We start from the raw sequence: 18,327 nt of genomic DNA on the forward strand, positions 1-18,327 counted from the left end.
ACTGCAGAATAGGCTAATGTTGCAGCCATTGAGCTTATAAAGAAAGCATGACTACTTTGTAAGTTTTCTTTAAAAGTATAAAATAGCACCAAACAAGAGGACTTCTGCACTTACCATAGATTTGGACTGCAACTTCTCTTTTAGAACCTTGTTGTCTACACCTTTTTTCTTCATGAAACATAAAAGTAAATGAGTATAAAACTTTGATTAGCTTAAACTAAGAAGGGCTTGAGTTTTAGTAAATAAAATCAGACGAACCTCAAGTTCGTTCCTCCTTCCATTAATTTGAATTGTAACCTTAGAAGTTATCTAGGAACACAAAACCAAAGAGCAATTGGTCAGCTCAGGTTCTTCACAAAAACAAGTACCTTAAAATTGCATATAAGATGATCCCTGCATTTACATGAGGGTTTTGGAGGCATCTTCATTAAATTTAAAATATAGGACATACGTCAGTTCATTGACTTGAGGCAAGTCTCCTTTCTTCACAAGAAGCAGACTTTCATACAACCCATCAAATGTGCAACTACAGAAGACAACAAAGTGAAAAGAGAATAGAAATCATCACCAATGAAAGAATAAGAGATAAAAGCCTTTGAGGCACTACATACTCAAATCTAGAGTTCCATTAAACCTTCTAGCTACTATAAACTTAGCTAGTTCTCCATCCCAGATAACATGTCCCCTGTCAGCCACAACTCCAATCACCAAGAGTGACATCCCCATAAAGTGAACCAACACTACCAAGAAAAGGCCCATCCAACAAACTTTCTCATCTGACCAAACCAGTGAGCCCAATTTGTAGGAATAACATCGACCGATGCGGGATCTCCTGTGATTTAACTATTTAGCTATCCTAGCCAATTGCTTACTTTTCTTAGTTCACATCGAGCAGTTTAGGATTCCATAGTTATTTTTGTTTTGTTATGTTGTTATTTTGTCACTCTTGGCTTTGTATCAAATCCACCACATTGTAACTTTCTGGTCTCATAGGTCACTTTGCCCTCTTGAAGACGTTAATATAACATTTCATTTCATTTCATTTCTCTCTCTCTCTCTCTCTCTCTCTCTCTCTCTCTCTCTCTCTCTCTCTCTCTCTCTCTCTCATCCGCCAGGACTTGAATCAGCTAGACACCACGAGGACATGGATACAGCCAGCACAGGAGCTGGGCATGAAGATGGCTTTCTACAGAGAGCATCTTCTCCAGCTTACGGAGGATGGTTTTGTGATGAGGCCCAGCTACATGGACGCCCACTTGTCTCATGGGATACGATGTGCTATTGGCCAGATACGCACATCTTCACACCAGCTGCACATCAAGATTGGGAGATACAACGGAGTACCAGTATAGGCCAGGACATGCCCCCTGTGTGACATCGAGCCTGAGACAGAGTTGCACTACACATGCCACTGCCCCGTCTACTACGAGATACGAGGCCTCTTCCATTACTTGTTCAGAGAGGGCTTTGGACCACTCTCCAGAGTCATGCGGTACGAGGATCAGAGATGCCTGGGTTTGTTTTTGCTCGAGCTGCGCAGACACAGAGAGAGCCTGATGAGAGGAGAGGCTAGCCAGTCTCAGAGACAGATCACAGACTTCTTTAGAGCTGCCACTGGACACCCGGAGGAGTTACTACCACAGCAGAGCTCGTCGCCTCACACCATAGGCACACTGATCGACCGAGCGACTGAGCTAGGGAGATCCAGACGCCCACGACTGCGGAGGACTACACAGCATCGACGGAGGCTGCATCAGAGGATTTGGATCACTTTGGCCCAGCATGCATGACGCCCGATCAGACTACCGACCATGGACGAGACTGATGAGATCCGCCAACGACCGATGTTCGATCTCTTGTGATCTAGCTATCCCAGCTAGCTGCTTAGTTCACACCTAGCAGTTTAGGATTCCATAGTATTTTATTTTGTCATTCTGTCATTTTGTCATCTTGTTATTCTGACCTTGTATCAGATTTGTATCAGATCCACCACATTGTAACTTTCTGGTTTCATAGGTCACTTTGGCCTTTTGAAGACGTTAATATAACATTTCATTTCATCATCTCTCTCTCTCTCTCTCTCTCTCTCTCTCTCTCTCTCTCTCTCTCTCTCTCTCTCTCTCTCTCTCTCTCTCTCTCTCTCTCTCTCTCTCTCTCTCTCTCTCAGATTGAGACTGGTAGATTTAGAGGGATACAAGCAGACAGCAAGAAATGCCGCTTATGCCAGCTAGAGCTAGAGACAGAGCTACATTACATATGTCATTGCACAATGTACTATGAGATACGGGGCCGTTTCCACTGCTTATCCAGAGAGGGTTTCGTTCCTTTCTCTAGGGTCATGAGTTATGATGATCAAAGATGTCTTGGGCTATATCTACTTTTTTTTTCCGAGAAAAAGATCCTTTTATTAGTTAATGAAATTGCCCATAGGGCTACAGCCACCTCTACAAGAGAGGGCTACAACAATACTGATGGGGAGACTCTCCCAATGAAAAAACAGCATATGTACAATGAGGCTAAATCAAGAGATGGGAGGAGGGAAAAGCCACACAGGTGGACAGTAGTGACATCTGAGCACACCCTGGACCATGGTGAAAAAAGGCCCAGGACGCCAGAGTCGAAGGAAAGCCTCTCTGCGCTCCTACATGCGGTCGGAACTGCCTTGGAGTCTCTCGAACTGTTCTCTGAGAGTATGGATCAGCTTTAGCCAAAGATCCCGAACAATCTCTGCTGGTGGTACAGGGCGAGCCTCGAAGATGCAAGCAGCGGGCTCGCCAGATGAACCAGAGTGTCAGGCCACTGATGTGCCCCCAACCCTCCTCTCTCACTGCACCACTCCTATGGAGTAAGCTCTGTAGCAGGCTGGAGTGTAGGTCGACCCCCCTTGCATCACTATCATCAACTGGTGGAAGATAAACTGAAGTGTCGGGCCCGTGAGAGTGGACCAAGCAGCTGCCCCCAAGTGTACTGCCAAGTTGTGGAAAGAGTTGGCATCAGCCGAAGAACACGAAGCCACACCTACTGTGCCAAAGGACAGTCCCAAAGACAATGACGCTAACCCTCCACAAGATGGTCACAAGCTGCACATGCGGCCGAGAGACCACTATGTACAAGCCAGCTGCCAACTGCTATACCTCTGTGTGCAACCAGCCGGGCTGGAACAAAGTGACTTGTCTCGGCTATCTGGAGTCCCACAACCTCTCCCAAAAAGCTGCCAAGAACTCAGCTGTGAGACCCTCCTCCTGCCAATGAGGTGCTGCAGCAGGACGAGCCTCTCTCTACGTTGCGAGTATGTGACGTCCCAGTCGAACAGTGTACTGGCAGAAAGGGACACCTGGATGGTTTGCAGAGGAGAAAGGGTCCCTCCAAAGCCACTCTCTAGGATCTCACTGTACTCGTGCCAGTGGACAGCTCTCCCAAGCCCACAGTCTCCAGTGGCCATTCTCAAGAGCTGTTGGGTCGGGATCTATGACACAAGTCCTCCCACAGATGCCCACCACGCGGATCCTCTGTAAACAGCACTCTGCCACCTGTGGGGCCTCTGCTGCAACTCGGTGTAAACGTCCCTGACCCTGTAGCTCGAAAAACAGGGAGGGTATAGTCTCTGAGCAAGCCCGAACTGAGATGAGAACCTCGAGTCGCGTGAAGGCTCCCATCCATCTGGGCGTTGCTCACTCGAGAGGTGTGAGCTACTCAGCTGGTTCTGCCTCTGAGATGTCCTGACACATGCTCTGCACCCCTCTCATGCCCTGGCTGAATGCCTTGAAGCTCCTCTGACAAGCCTGAAAACTGTAACCAATCACCTAGAGAGCGTCCTCGACCCTCTGCCATGGGACACCAGGAAACATGAGACCGACTACCAACCAAGTGGCCTCTCTGAGTGCTAACCATGGGGTTCCAAACAAGGGGTTGTCTCAGGCGCTCCTCCATGCAAGTAGGTTGACGCTGCTCCAGGCCTCGCCGCAATTGCTCCCAAGATCATAGCAGACTCGCAGCGAAGCGGTCCTCCAGTCTCCTGCTCAGGCCAACTCTGCGCATCTCTGTGAAAATCCATCGAGTCGAGGGTAGCCAAGGGCCTCTAGCTTGAGGCACCCTGGCACTAAGCCGCTAAAGCAAAAACTCCTTCTAGGGCTCCTAACCTGGAAAAAGTCCTCTGACGATGAACTTCCCAAGAAGGGATGTGCTCTACTATGTTGAACTGTCAGGAGGACTCAAGGGCTAGCCGGGCAGATCTATCTCTTGGGAGGTACCAAAAATTGTGTATAAAGGAGAGTGACCCTACGTGCCTCAACCACTGGGGGAGGTACGGCCAACTCAATTATCATAATCTTATGTGGTATTGAAGCCTTGGATCTAATCCAAAGGCCTCTCCATCCATCATTGCTACTAGATCTGCCATGGTGATCCATTGAGGACCCCTATATTTGAACTCCGTACAGCATAGCTGAAACCATTTGATTGTAAAAAACCCAGAGCTTTGTTCGAGGTTCTTGAAATTGAACTTACGAACAATCCTCTCCAATCCCCCAATGCTGCATAAGCTCTAGTCAATTTGCTACTCTCCTCAATGAAAACACTGGCCCACTAAAGACTACCCGAAGGTAGGTGTGCATTTGTATACTCGACTAGCTCATGACCATAGGTAAATGTGGGTGTTGAACTCCTGACCCAGTGCGGTGTAGTGTTAAACACTGTAATCTTAGTTTTGCCAAGTGAAAGGGCAAGGGGACTGGAACATGCTCATCACCACCCAGCCATGCCCTATATAGGCCCTTGGCCTTCTAAATATAGGGACCCCCTTGACTGCATGTCCGTCCTGGCCCTTGGCCGTGCCTGGTCCTACCATTGTCCTGACGTTACTCCCCCCTTGGAGAAGCATTTTCGTCCGCAAAAACACAAGTGATGGTATCTTCATAAGAACACTAATGTTTTCTACCGTAACATCCCTCATGGATGCAACGGTTCATTTGAGCGGAACCCGGTTCAGTAGGAGGTTCAATGAAACCAAGAGTAACATCTTGATTTTCTACATTGTTATCCATTTGTAACCATCTGATGGTACCAGTTCCTATCCAAACATAGTGTGTAGACTCCATTTAGAACGCTCATGAGCATGGTAAACGAGTTTATCACAACAAAGATGTACCAAAAAGAGTACCTCTTGTCACTCTCCATGAAAGTAACTTGCTGACATAACTCATTAGCCAAGTTTAAGTCCTTGACTTGTTCCCAATTTTCATCATCAGTAAATAACCCCACCCTAACGAGTGTTCAAGGTTGAGAACCTGAATTATACATGAAGAGACTGAACCTAGTCGCAAACATGCTTTAACTTATAGTAAGCAAACTCTAAGTAGAACAATAAATGCTTACTGATTGGATCGCTTGGTGCTAATGTACGCACTTTGCATATACTTCAGCACCAGATTACACTTTGTAATCTGCCTATCCCCTTGGATAACTGACAGTACTGAGGTGTGTTCCCTCACAGTTTACAGACAGTCGTCCGAAATGACTGGTAAATGGGAATCACAATATCGTATAACATTGTTAAGGAATCAACAATGTCTCGAATAACCATCGTGGTTAACTTGAGAAATCCACAAACACCCAAACCGAGCCATGACCTCTATTGGGGATTAGAAGACCCAAAAGTAATCTCATAGAGATACTGCACATGAGTGCAAAATGCTTCATAAGCAACAACTTGAGGAATATGCATGTCGTTCCAAATCAGCCTTTGCTAAACACTAGGGCCCATAACACCTAGTGTGCATGCACTTAGCAAAAAACAGATCCAAACATGTATATCCATGGTGATCCTTGCCAATACTTATGGCAAATGTGATGCGCATAGCACACATTAAAAAGGAATGTAAATAGTTCCGAAAAGAAACTAAATACTTTCAGTTGCAATCTTTTACAAGCATTGCTGAAATGTTTGAATCACAATAGAAGGTGAAACATTGATCACTTCTAGGTACAGACAATGAAACTTTTTCATTAACAACTTAGAGCCTTGCTATATGTATAAATAACCATCTGTAATGTTGTTTAGCAGTACTTATACCTGAACAAGTCATTCTAAGTATCCGACAATTTTTGGCCACAGAAATTGCTCCTGATACGTCGTGCTGAAAATGGTCTAGAAAACAGATTTGACCAACACCTAGGGACTTTGTCGTGATACACATTTGAGATAATGGGCGCCGGTGTCAGTCCAGAGACTCATATTCTCCACATGTGGAATATGTCTCATGTAAGGATGTTTAAAAAAGAGCATCCTGCAAGTACAAGATGTACTTGTGTGTGGAGGTAACTCTAAACACTCCACGACAAGAGTGAGAGGGACCCTCATTCATTGCTCCACACTGGCTAAACCGAACTCCTTGAGTTCCTAGACCATGTTGTATCCCATGTGACAACATGTGCCAAATCGAATCCTACAAGTGAATTCACAACAGCATAATGTACTTTGGACATACGGCCCAAAATACTTGTTTCGACATGTCCTTGGTATGGCCCTGGGGATTGAACTGAAAGTTCAATTACCCGTATTCAAATGCACAGGAGTACATCTCCCACCTGTAAAAAAACCAAGCAACATTGCATTAGAAACCCTGGGTGTTGCCTTTGCAATCCAAACCCGTTGGGTAGAATCTACGTAGTCAAACCCCTTGGTAAGACCCTTTGTAGAAACTGCTCAACTAGCAGGTAACGGTAACCAACCTAGTTAACCGTATACAGAATGATGAGAATCAACTTGAAAATTTGAATTTTCCCGCTACCGCGTGGTAGATTGCGGAATTCTTTCCTTGAAAGTATAACAGGAATAGATCAAACTGTGATCCTCAATGCGTATGGGGTGATTTAGTAAGCACCCGCTGGGTCGTACCCCAAAACTGTGATGCCATAGACACTCGTAGTGCTATAGAGAGAGCAAGAAATCCACACAAGTGAGATGCCTATCTCGTATCAACAGCCGTGCTGTCACAAATGTTTGCTGCCTCTAGATTCCGGGGTATAGAGCAACTGATGTCAGTTTCAGATTTAAACTCAACTTGAGCGTTACAGTAAAAGCATGTAGTGCAAAAATGACACTCTAAACATCCGTAATGACAAGACTCTTGCTTGTCCATTAACGTCGAGGTGTTCGATGTATATTCCACTGGGCAGATCTGTTCGATCTTAAGAACAATCACCCAAGGAATGTCAACAGTTGGGTCATAGCCGAGATCTGACAATGACTCTTAGCCACGTGCGTGGCTCATAACCCTTATGGCAATTAGTGTTCAATCGATTAAATGATGAAGACTGACGTAGAGGGCGTCTTGCCCAATTTCTAGCTGAGAGTTAGAGCACCTTGGCTCATGCTGACTCCCAAACAAAACATGTATCAAAAACTACGTAGAAAGTTTTCATTATTCATGGAGGGAAAAAAGAAAGAGAGAGAAAATGCTGAGCTGCGTAACTTTCCTTACGTGACAACTTTGTATATGTTGTGCCCAATCTGCCATGTGCTCTGACGCATCTTATGCCTGACTTGCAGCTTATCGTATAAGCATGCAGCAATTTGCCTGTATAACGCTCTCATCAAGAGAGGGAACAGAAAACATAAGCCACAACTTGACCCTCTTACCATGTATGGGGTCGTGATTTTACAAAAATGACTTAAATATGGCACTTTGCCTGTGAATTAAGTCTTAAATCTTAGATTTGGGTTCCTTTTAGTGTTGTTGTGTGTTAACAGCAACCAAAAAACATGTTTAAACTTAGAAAGCATGTTGAAAAAATCCGGAAGTTTCCTCGTCCTTGACAGGGTGTCTAGTGTTATAGCGGAAGCGTAATCTATGAGGCAGTGGAGTTGAGTCCACTTGACCAACATGCCTTGCATGCGAAATTGTAAGCCCTTGGTTACTATGATGGCCTCAAGCGTGAGAGCCGAAGCCATAAGTGCCTTGCACAGTCTGCATTGATAGTGATGCATGATAACGTGATGTCACCACACATAAAAGGGGGACAAATTTTTAATCGTAGCAGTTCCCCAAACTGGTGTGCCAATGTCCTTGATACTAAATCAATAAGCAGTAGCGTGACACGCGTGAGAAGCCTTGCTTCATGCGAAATTGTCAAAGCACTTTGCTTAACACAACCGACAATATTGTCCAAATGAAATGTGTAAACATGGAAAAATAAACAAAACTAAATATGGTCTAACCTGGTCATCCTGCTGTAACCAGTTGCCTTTGAGACGTCGGAAGAAAAGCTCGCTCAAATGTAGATCATCACCATCTCTGTTCCACGAGAGAAAGTTGGCCGGAAATATCCTGCAGGCATATGGAGAAATTGCCCAAGGGCATGTGCTCATAGCATACCCCAAACGGGAAAAATCTCAATGTAAGAGTCGTAAATCGAAGCCTTGCTTCACATAAATATGTTTGTGCTGATAGCCAACGGGTGTGGCGGCAGATATCAGAACAAAAAAGAATCGATCGTGTCGAGCAATTTCAATTGAAATTGACCAGTACTGTGCGGTAAGCATCCTCTGTCAGCTTCAAGAAACAGTAAGAAGGAGTCAGCCATGCCGAGCAACTTGCTACCTTTTAACAAGTCTAGAAATAGGCCGTGCCTGTCTCCTTGAGATACTAAAAAAATTGGCCCTTGCCATTAATGTATGCAACAAAATTTGAGGTGATACATGCTCCATCGAGGTCATCTGCTTCATAAGCAAGTGACCGCCCTGCTGTTATTACATCAATTCATGATCGATGATCAAAATATGTATACTAAGTGCCTCATGCCAGTCTCATACATTACCTTATGTAGAGATACGGCCAAAATTGTGTAACCAGTTATGCAGATGACAATAAACAAAAAAATCAACTGCGTACCTCATTAAGCACTCCTGCCGACCAATCTTGTCGACCTTAAAATCGAATGTGGTACCGATGGGAAACTGCAAATAATATGAAAGCAATAACCCAACATTGGACTACACAGGCCGTGCTCATTAGCACCCTTGCACGGAGTCTTGCTCATGGCAATACCAATCATAGACTAGCGGACCATTACTGCCTGGCAACGTTGTCGCCCTGCATAAACCATGAGGGTAATCAACTTGAAAAAAAAAAAATTGAAAGAGGTTACCTTGTTTCCGTTCTTGTATTCGAATATGGTGTATTCAAAGCCGTGCTTCGCCAATCATATGTTGATGTTGGCCTTACTTTGGCCAGTGGAATATGGTGTAGTGAAAGCCGTGCTTCGCCAATCATGTGCTGATGTTGGCCTTACTTTGGCCAGTCGTAATTCATACCGAGGCCCCTGGCTGGCTTTCAATAGTCGGATAAACCGAGGTGTAAGCCCCTTAAAACCTTTGAAGTCTCGTCGTACGGCTGAGTCCTCAATCTCTGCAGTACGACAGGTTTGCTGCTTTGCTGAAATCTCCAAAAAATGAGGACCTGTCGAGATGCCAATGCTACGAGGGGGGGTTGGCCAGTGGGCAGCCTCTGTTAGTTAATTTTAATTGCCCAAGGCCAAAGGCCTTAGGGCGTTTGCGTGTGAAATCGAAGCCCCAAGAACTGGCTATGGCGTCACAGACTGGTCGCCGCATGCAAACCGTGAGAGGGAGGTGGTTCAATTGCTTGCCAGGTCGTGATGCAATGACGACATGTCATCGGCATGGCCCTGCGACCCCAACAAGGGAGAGATGATCCGATTCTGTGAGGGTCAACCTCCCCTCCTTATTCGCTGCAAGCGGCCTTGCACACGCAGGTTTTCCCAGCCCGCCTTCCTCGCCTATAGAGCACTCCTTCCCACGGCCATGCCCTGTCGGCTTCTCTTCCCGCCTTCCCTGCCTGTGGAGCACTCCTTCCCACGGACATGCCGTGTCGGCTTGTCCACGACCGGAGAGCGAGAGAGAGTGGCCTTGAGAGGCTATGCCTCATGCTGAAGTCGATCGAGAGAGAGAGAGAGAGAGAGAGAGAGAGAGAGAGAGAGAGAGAGAGAGAGAATCCGTGAAGGAATGCAAAGCCAAACCTGTCACAAAAATACAGAAGCGTAAACTGACGTTTAATTGCACTTCAAATACTCAAGAGAATTAGAAAAAGAGAGAGAAAGCTTGACACTTCATTGGGGACCAGAAGATGGGCTGGTCCCCCCCCCATAAAGAGAATATCTTTATTACTAAGGGAGAATCTTTACAAGCACAGGAACGGGGCGAAAGCCCGTCCTCTATTCTTTCTTGGCCTTTTTCTGCTTTTGACTGAGAGAGTAGAAGAACTGCTCTCTAACTACTGAGAGGATCTATCCTCTTCTGCGAGATTTTGGGAAGCTCTCGTAGGGGAGAGTCTACCTTCCACAAAACTCATCGGAAGCTCTCACGAATGAGGGTCTATCTTCCGCTAACTGTGCCACTTTGGACGTAATCATTCCTGCAATTAACCAACCACATAAACATGCAAAACACACACACACACACACGTTTGCTGTTATTTTCTGCACATAACCAGAAATTGTTACCTAAGCGTGTTCTAATGCCAAATTGGAGGTCCTTTTCGCGATGGAAATGCTTCAAACTTGGTGTATGTGTAGAGTAGGTAGTGGGGAATGCATAGCTACCCGGAACGCGGAACGGGAACGTCAACGGGATCCCCGCGGAACGGGGGAACGGCTAGGGGTCCGGAACGGGAACGTCGCGGAACGGGAGATATAAAAAACACCCAAATAGTGCAATTTTTAGCTCCTTGTGTTTAAATACAAGGAGTATTAGAGTGCTTTGACTCTAATACTCACAAAAAACTTGTTTTGAAGACCATTCAACCTTGCTATGACTAGATGATGAGAGAGAGAGAGAGAGAGAGAGAGAGAGAGAGAGTGAGATGGAGAGGGAGAGATTTGAGAGAGTGGGAGGGAGAGGAAGAGAGCTTGAAGGCTTGAAGCCTTGAGCCTTGAGAGAGTGAGTCTTGAGAGGGAGAGATCTTGAGAGTGAGAGGGAGAGAGCTTGAGCCTTGAGGATTAGCTTGTGAAGAGAAAGGGGGAGGGGGGTGCATTTTATGAGTCCTTGAGGCCTTGCACACTTTCAAAAGAAGCCCAAACATTTACTTCAATTTTTTCAATTTTTGCCAAGTTTGTTTGTAGCCGTTGGCCGTTCCAGGGGCATTCCGGAACGGTCCGGGGGCGTTTCGGAACGTTCCGGAACGGCCGTTCCGGTTTGCATTGGCCACTCGGAACGTCAGACATTCCGGGACGTTCCGGAATGTTCGGGAAGGGAACTGCCCCCCGGAACGCCGGAACGGGGGCTAGGGGGCGTTCCCCGGTAACTATGGGGGAATGAGATTCTATTAAAGACTTTGCTGAAATTCACCCTAATACAAGTGATTAGGGGCTGAAAACAAGGAATTTGCAGCAGTTAGACAAGGAAGAAAGAGAGTTTTCTACTACTTTACGCGATGAAACTTCTCCCAAAGCTGCATGCAACCATGAGAGGCCTTGTTCTAGGTGATGGGTGCTCGAGGCTCCACATACACCACAAGGTGCTGCTCTCAAGCTTCAATGGAGAGCTTCACTTCGTAGAGGATGGTCAACTTGGGAGGGGTAGTGCACTGCCAACCTGGCAACTGCTCTCTTATAGCCTCCCAGAAGAGGGGGCGCTAGCATGAAGAGAGAGAGAGAGAGAGAGAGAGAGAGAGAGAGAGAGAGAGAGAGAGAGAGATTGCATGGGAAAGTGTGCCAAGTGGCACACTTACTTTAAAATTTTAAAACCATTCAACTTTTGACTTTAAAAATCCTATGCTAGTTAATGAAATGTGCAATTAAGTGCACAACTGCACACAGATGCAACAAATGAAAACGTTAGCTGCTCCCTAGCGCATTGCCGTGCCAGCAATGCTCTGGCATTACCTGTTCGCACTTGTCCGGCCATTTGGTCGAGCGCAAATCATACTTTTAACTAACTTATCCTAAGGCCGTAAAATAATCAAGCCTTAGGGTTAATAGTCTAAGGAACCCATCTCATTCCTGTGCTTGCACTAGCGCGCATAATTTTCTGAGCCTGAAATCTGAGGCTACTATCTACCCCTTTATTGAAGACCCGATTTCCCAATCACTAGGGCTTCAGGGTATTTTTCTGCTAGGGTCTCCCTGAGGTGCTCTGGCCCAAACTTGGGTGCACCTCAGGCCCCAGAAACTGCTAGATCTATTCTGATGTGCACACAACTAATTAGATAATTCTTTTCTCGTAAATAAATTAATTATTTACAAAGTCTGACATAGTTACATAACCGGTCTCCGTTGCTTCTCCTCCATCACTCCCCTCTCCCCCTGCGCTCTGATACCAGTGAAAGGGCAAGGGGACTGGAACATGCTCATCACCACCCAGCCATGCCCTATAAAGGCCCTTGGCCTTCTAAATATAGGAACCCCCTTGACTGCATGTCCGTCCTGGCCCTTGGCCGTGCCTGGTCCTACCATTGTCTTGACACCAAGATTAATAGACAATTCACTATCATGGGCAAAACATGTAAAGCATCCAAGTGACAGTGCATCCCATCCGGGGAGAGAGAGAGAGAGAGAGAGAGAGAGAGAGAGAGAGAGAGAGAGAAATGAAATGAAATAATATAGCCAAAGTGACCTATGAGACCAAAAAGTTACAAAGTGGTGAATTTGATATATTGTCCGAGTACTGAAAAGACAAGACACAATGGTATCGAAAAAGATACTGTAACATCCATAACTGTTGGAAGTGAGCTAAGAAACTAACTGGAACTGTGTGTGTGTGTGTGTGTGTGTGTGAGAGAGAGAGAGAGAGAGAGAGAGAGAGAGAGAGAGAGATATGAAATGAAATGAAATGTTATATTAACGTCTTCAAAAGGCCAAAATGACCTATGAGACCAATCTGTTACAAAATAGTGAATCTAATACCATCTCTGGGTACAAAAGAACTAGAACAAAGATACTAGTACTAGAATCCATCCTCATCTGCACTCTGGATGTCGAGAGAGTATGGCTCGAATCCTCTGTTGTAGTCTCCGTCGATGCTGTGTAGCCCCTCTCCTCAATCGTGGCCGTATGGATCTCTGTAGCTCCAGTGCTCGGTCGATGAGAGTGCCGGTAGTGGTCGAATGAATGTGGGCCGAGCTCTGCATTGATGGCTGCTCCTCTGGCTGTCCCATATGTAGTGAAAAGAAATCTGTAATCTGTCTTTGGGACTGTCTCTCTCTATCTCTCCCCAGTAAAGTGTCTCTATATCTGTGTAACTAAAGTAGATATAGCTCAAGACATCTATGATCCTCATAACTCATGACCCTAGAGAAAGGATCGAAACCCTCTCTAAATAAGCATTGGAAACAGCCCCGTATCTCATAGTACATTGTGCAATGACATACGTAATGTAGCTCTGTCTCTGGCTCTAGCTGGCATAAGTGGCATATCCTGTTGTCTGCTGGTATCCCTCTAAATCTACCAATCTCAATCTCCAGCTGATGTGAGGATGTGCGTATCTGACCAATGGCACACCGCAACAAACCATGAGACATATGTGTGTCCATGTAGCTGGGTCAAATCACAAACCCATCTCCTGTGAGGTGGAGAAGATGATCTCTATAGAAAGCCATCTTCGTGCCCAACTCCTGTGGCGGCTCTATCCATGTCCTCCTGGTATCGAGTTGGATCAGGTCCTGACGAATGAGTCTAGTAATCTCCACCCGTGTATGAGACATCAGAGGGTGCCTAAAGAGAGTATTGGAAAGGGGGCAGCCTGTCCATGGTGAAGCCATGCGCCTGAAACCATGATGTCATCTGTGCATACCAGCATGAAGTGTCCCCCTAAAGAGCTAACTATCTGGAAGACTCAAGGGCCAATCTAGCATATCTGTCTCTAGTAGTATCCCACAAGCTGTGCACAAAGAAGAATGATCTGGTAAACACCTCAATCTCCATAGGAGGGGCAGCTAGCTCTGCTCGAATGATAGCGTGGGGTACGGAGGCCTTGGCTGTGATCAATCAAGAGATCATATATACCAAGGGCCTCTCCATATGTCTCCAACCATCATGGCCTACATAAGGTCCCCATATCTGCACCCCATACAACATAGCTGAGTCTACTAAAGTATCAAAGAGCCATAACTTTGTCCGAGGTTCTTGGAACTGAACCTGCGAACACATCCTCTCCAAGCCTCCCAAGGCTGCAAAAGCTCTAGTTAGTCTAGTCTCTCCTGCTCTTCTCAAAGAAAACCTCGGCCTAGTGAAGACAACCCCAAGGTAAGTGTATGCATCTGTATACTCTACAATCTCCTGACCATATGTGAAAGTTGGTGTTGATCTCCTGATCCCTTGTGGTGTGGTGTTAAACACCATAACCTTGGTTTTACCAAGGTTTACAGACAGTCCACCATCCTTTGCAAAACTGTGTAATGCATCCAATTGTCCCTGCATACCCTCTGAAGACTCAGAGATCAACACAATATCATCAGCATATAACAAAAATGGATCCATGTCCCTGCCATCTGGATTCTGGGCACCTCTATCACCCTCTCTGTCAATGTAATCAGATACCTCATCAACATACATACCAAATAGAGTAGGAGACGATCGGCAACCTTGTTTCACCCCAATGGTGGAGTGAACTAGATCAAATATCCCCTCCGGAGTGCGTACATGTCCCATCACTGATCTATATAGAGCAATAATCTCCCAAATCAACCTTATGGGAACCCCCATCTGCTATAGTCTGCGCAGCAATCGAGCTCTCGGTACCATGTCAAATGCTTTGCGGAAATCCATAAAGCTAAAATAAATCTGTCTCCCATGTGACCTGCCCTCCTCAATGATGGCTCTGAGTGTCAGAATATGATCAAGAGTGGGGAAACCCCTCCTGAAACCGGCCTAGCCCTTTGCGCGTACACCCTCACCCTCTGCCCAATTACTCAACTACTGCTCAAGAATGGATGCATACAACTGTGCCAATGTGTGCCCAACCATAATAGTGCGGTAATTCCCAGGCTCTGTAGGATCACCTGCTTTGAAGATAGGCACAATAGTAGACAATCTCCAAGTCTCAGGTAACCCCTCACACATGGCACAATTGAACAACATGCAAGATCCTCTACCTGCATATCTCTAGCATGTATAAAGTGCTCTCCTACTAGACCATCATGATCATATGCCCTTCTGGTCCTCATCCTGTCAATGGCTCTCTTTACCATCTCAGTGGTAAAGCAGGTGCTGGTAGGTGGACATGGCTCTGTAGGATCTGGAAGGGGGTCCTGTCCAGGAACCGTATATAACGATGACACATACTGACCCCACACATCAGAGAAGTAATCATTGGGGGAGGAGAGTGCTCATGAAAGAATCGCCATGCCTCTCTTGAGTCTCTATTCAAGAACAACTGATAAAAGTCTCGCTCCATCTGGGCCAAGTAAGCTCGTTTCTTCTGTCACACAAGGCGCCGGGAAGCAATCCGAGATTGTCTGTAAGTGATGACTCCTAAAAGAAGATCCCTCTGAAGCTCGGCTCACATCTCTCTGCATTCCTCATTATACCAACTATTATGAGGCATGCTCCTAGAATGTCGCCTCCAACCCGGCCGAGTGTGTGGGTATGCCTCTAATGCTGCACCATGCAGTGTCTTAGTAGTAAAGTGGTACACTTCTGCATTGACAGGCCAGGAGCAGCTGTGCATAGACGGCTCTAGATCTCTGTATAAACCAAGTCAGTCTCAGGTGTAAGTGTATAACGGGTATGTGACCTGCCTCTTGATGTCTGGGCTGTACTATATTGAAATGAAACAGACAATGTGAAAAGAGCATGATCCACAACTACGCCCACTGGTCTGACTCCCACTCTCGGATCAGCACAATATCATGAGCATATAATAGCAACGGAATCCATGTCCCTGCACGCTGAGCACCTCTATCACCCTCTGCCTGTACATAATCTGAAAACTCATCTACATATACCCCAAAGAGAGTAGGAGATAGGGGACAACCCTGATGGTTCGGTAATTCCCGGGGAGCATAGGATCTCCCGACTTGAAGATAGGCACAATAGTGGACATACTCCAAGTCTTAAGGAAACCCTCGCACATGGCTCTATTAAACATCATAGCAAGAGGCTCTGCAAGCATATCTCGGGCATGGATAAAGTGCTCTGCTACCAGACCATCATGATCATGTGCTCTTCCTGCCTTCATCTTGTCAATGACTTTCCTTACCCTCTCAGCAGTAAAGAAAGTACATGTTTCTGGGCATGCCTCTGGAGGGTCAGGCAAAGGTGGCTGCCCCGATGCTGTATAGAGAGATGTAGCATATTCCCCCCATGTCTCTGTGGAAGTGATGGCTGGCGGTGGAGAGTGCTCATTGAAAAGCCTCCATGCCTCACTCGAGTCCTGACTCATAAACAACTGATACAGATCACGCTCTAATTGAGATAGGTAAGCCCTCTTCTTTCGTCGCACTAGGCGGCGAAAGATAATCCGTGACTGTCTATGTGTAGTAGTACCCATAAGCACCTCTCTCTGTAATCTGATCCTCGTCTCTCTACACTCCTCATCATACCAACTTTCTGTTGCGGTGACTAATGTATAGAATAGCCACCCCTTTGTGCGGGGCTCTTGAAAGCGTGCCTAATGGCATTTTTCTCTAACATGAACTCTCCCAATCACTCTCTCATAGAGAGTATAGATGGCCCATATCATCTCTGATGGTAGCTCCAAACTCTGAAGTCGTCAAAAGAGCCTCTCTCGTGGGACTATGTCAAATGCTTTGTGGAAGTCCACAAAGAAACAATAAAGCTTCTTCTTCCGCATCTTTGCTCCATCTATGAGGCAATGCAGAACGAAGATGTGGTCAATGGTGAAGAAGGTCCGCTTCTGGCCAGGAGCCCGTAGGCCCTCAAGTTCTCCATATGAACCAACGAGTATTGCCCCATACAGTTTGGCCATTGTATGGATAATCATAATAGTCCTATAATTGCTTGGGTCCAAGGTGTCCCCAGATTTGTGGATGGGCACAATGGTGTGGTAGTGGAGGCATTCTTTCAGATAATCTGCTTTATCCAGAGAGTGAGAAAGCTCCCAACTCACAAACTCACACGACCAGCATTTGAGTCAGCCTGTAACAGATAGCAAAGTCTGGATATGACAAAGCTTGGTACACCCAGGTCAGAGCATGGTTCAGAGCACATGGGCTTGATCTTCAGAGCTTGCCTCCGTTCGAGTATGACCGCGACTCACCCCAGGTTCATCATAGTGCTCCGATAGGATCTCTAGCAGCTATATATCAGACAAACTTGGATCACATATCCCCTTCAGCAAAAGATGTCACACTACAGAGATCATTTCCTTACCATACTTAAAAACGGGTTCATACAGCGACCCACGCTATATGGACACCTACAATGTACATGCCAAACAGCTCACGGGTGGCGATTGGGCAGCTGCGAGTATCATCACACAGACTAGAGATAGACGTGGGGCGAGCTCATGGCATTACTTGGGAGGAGAGAGTCTATCATGTATGCAAAGAGGAGGTGGAGAGAGGAGCATTTTGTTTGCAGATGCAGAGCTTATGATGATAAGAGGCAAATACAAGTCATTATTCAGAGGACAATCTATCCTCCACGAGATCATGCACTCTCAAGACCAGAGACAATCGGGGCGCTACCTGCTAGAGATACAGAGGCATAGATACACACTTCTGTAGCCACATACACAGACACGGGTGGGGGGGACAGTTACAACTTACATTTTTTTTCCGAAGGACCACACCTCCTCCACTCCCAGATCCACCGAGGGAAGTGACTCGCGCAAGCTGCAATGAGCCAGGGCCAGACGACATCTGTGTGTTACCAGATGCCGGGCCCTACGACTCCACCATAGATAGATCGAGGTGATCCAGACCAGAGAGCATGGAGCTGCTGAGGAGAAACGAGTATAGTTGATGGCTCACCCAGCTGCGTTCATTGGAGCAACCCTTGCTCTTGATCCTCCCATGTACCACATTTTACACCCCCCTATTAGCACAGGATGAAGCTAGCTATCTTGATGCATCTGCATGGTTGTACTGCCCTGAGCATATAGACATGCACACGTCCCTAGTACTAGAGCTCCATCCCCCCCCCCCCCAATGATCCCATCATACACCAAGGTTCTCTCTTTATTTTGTACCGAGTTGGATTGTTGTCTTTTCCGATAGATGGAAGACATACACACATGTATACTTGATTTGTCTCATAGGCCGACACGTGGACATTAAAAATCTCTCTCTCTCTCTCTCTCTCTCTCTCTCTCTCTCTCTCTCTCTCTCTCTCACATCGGCTCTCTCACATCGG

The 18,327-nt window shown here is 46.2% G+C and overlaps 2 protein-coding genes across 7 annotated transcripts in view; both read right to left on the bottom strand.

The window, feature by feature from the left end:
* The window catches only part of LOC147420525 (kinesin-like protein KIN-7C, mitochondrial), an 81,557-nt gene that overhangs the window by 6,366 nt on the left and 56,864 nt on the right, over positions 1 to 18,327 (bottom strand). For all 6 annotated transcript variants that reach the window (XM_086504445.1, XM_086504447.1, XM_086504446.1 and 3 more), the window contains 2 exons: positions 259 to 309; positions 115 to 168 (listed from right to left, as the gene is read on the bottom strand). In XM_086504445.1, coding sequence (XP_086360571.1) covers positions 115 to 168; positions 259 to 309 — 105 coding nt within the window. The remainder of the gene's footprint in view (positions 1 to 114; positions 169 to 258; positions 310 to 18,327) is intronic.
* LOC147420526 (uncharacterized) lies at positions 8,366 to 18,078 on the bottom strand. Its single transcript, XM_086504451.1, has 2 exons — positions 8,892 to 18,078; positions 8,366 to 8,552 (listed from the first exon to the last, which is right to left on the bottom strand). Exon 1 carries the CDS (start codon positions 14,713 to 14,715, stop codon positions 13,999 to 14,001), a length of 717 nt encoding a protein of 238 aa, XP_086360577.1. The 5' UTR covers positions 14,716 to 18,078; the 3' UTR covers positions 8,366 to 8,552; positions 8,892 to 13,998.

Source organism: Adiantum capillus-veneris, chromosome 28 (genome assembly GCF_014529385.1).
Source record: "Adiantum capillus-veneris isolate H3 chromosome 28, ASM1452938v2, whole genome shotgun sequence".
Taxonomy (NCBI): Eukaryota; Viridiplantae; Streptophyta; class Polypodiopsida; order Polypodiales; family Pteridaceae; genus Adiantum; species Adiantum capillus-veneris.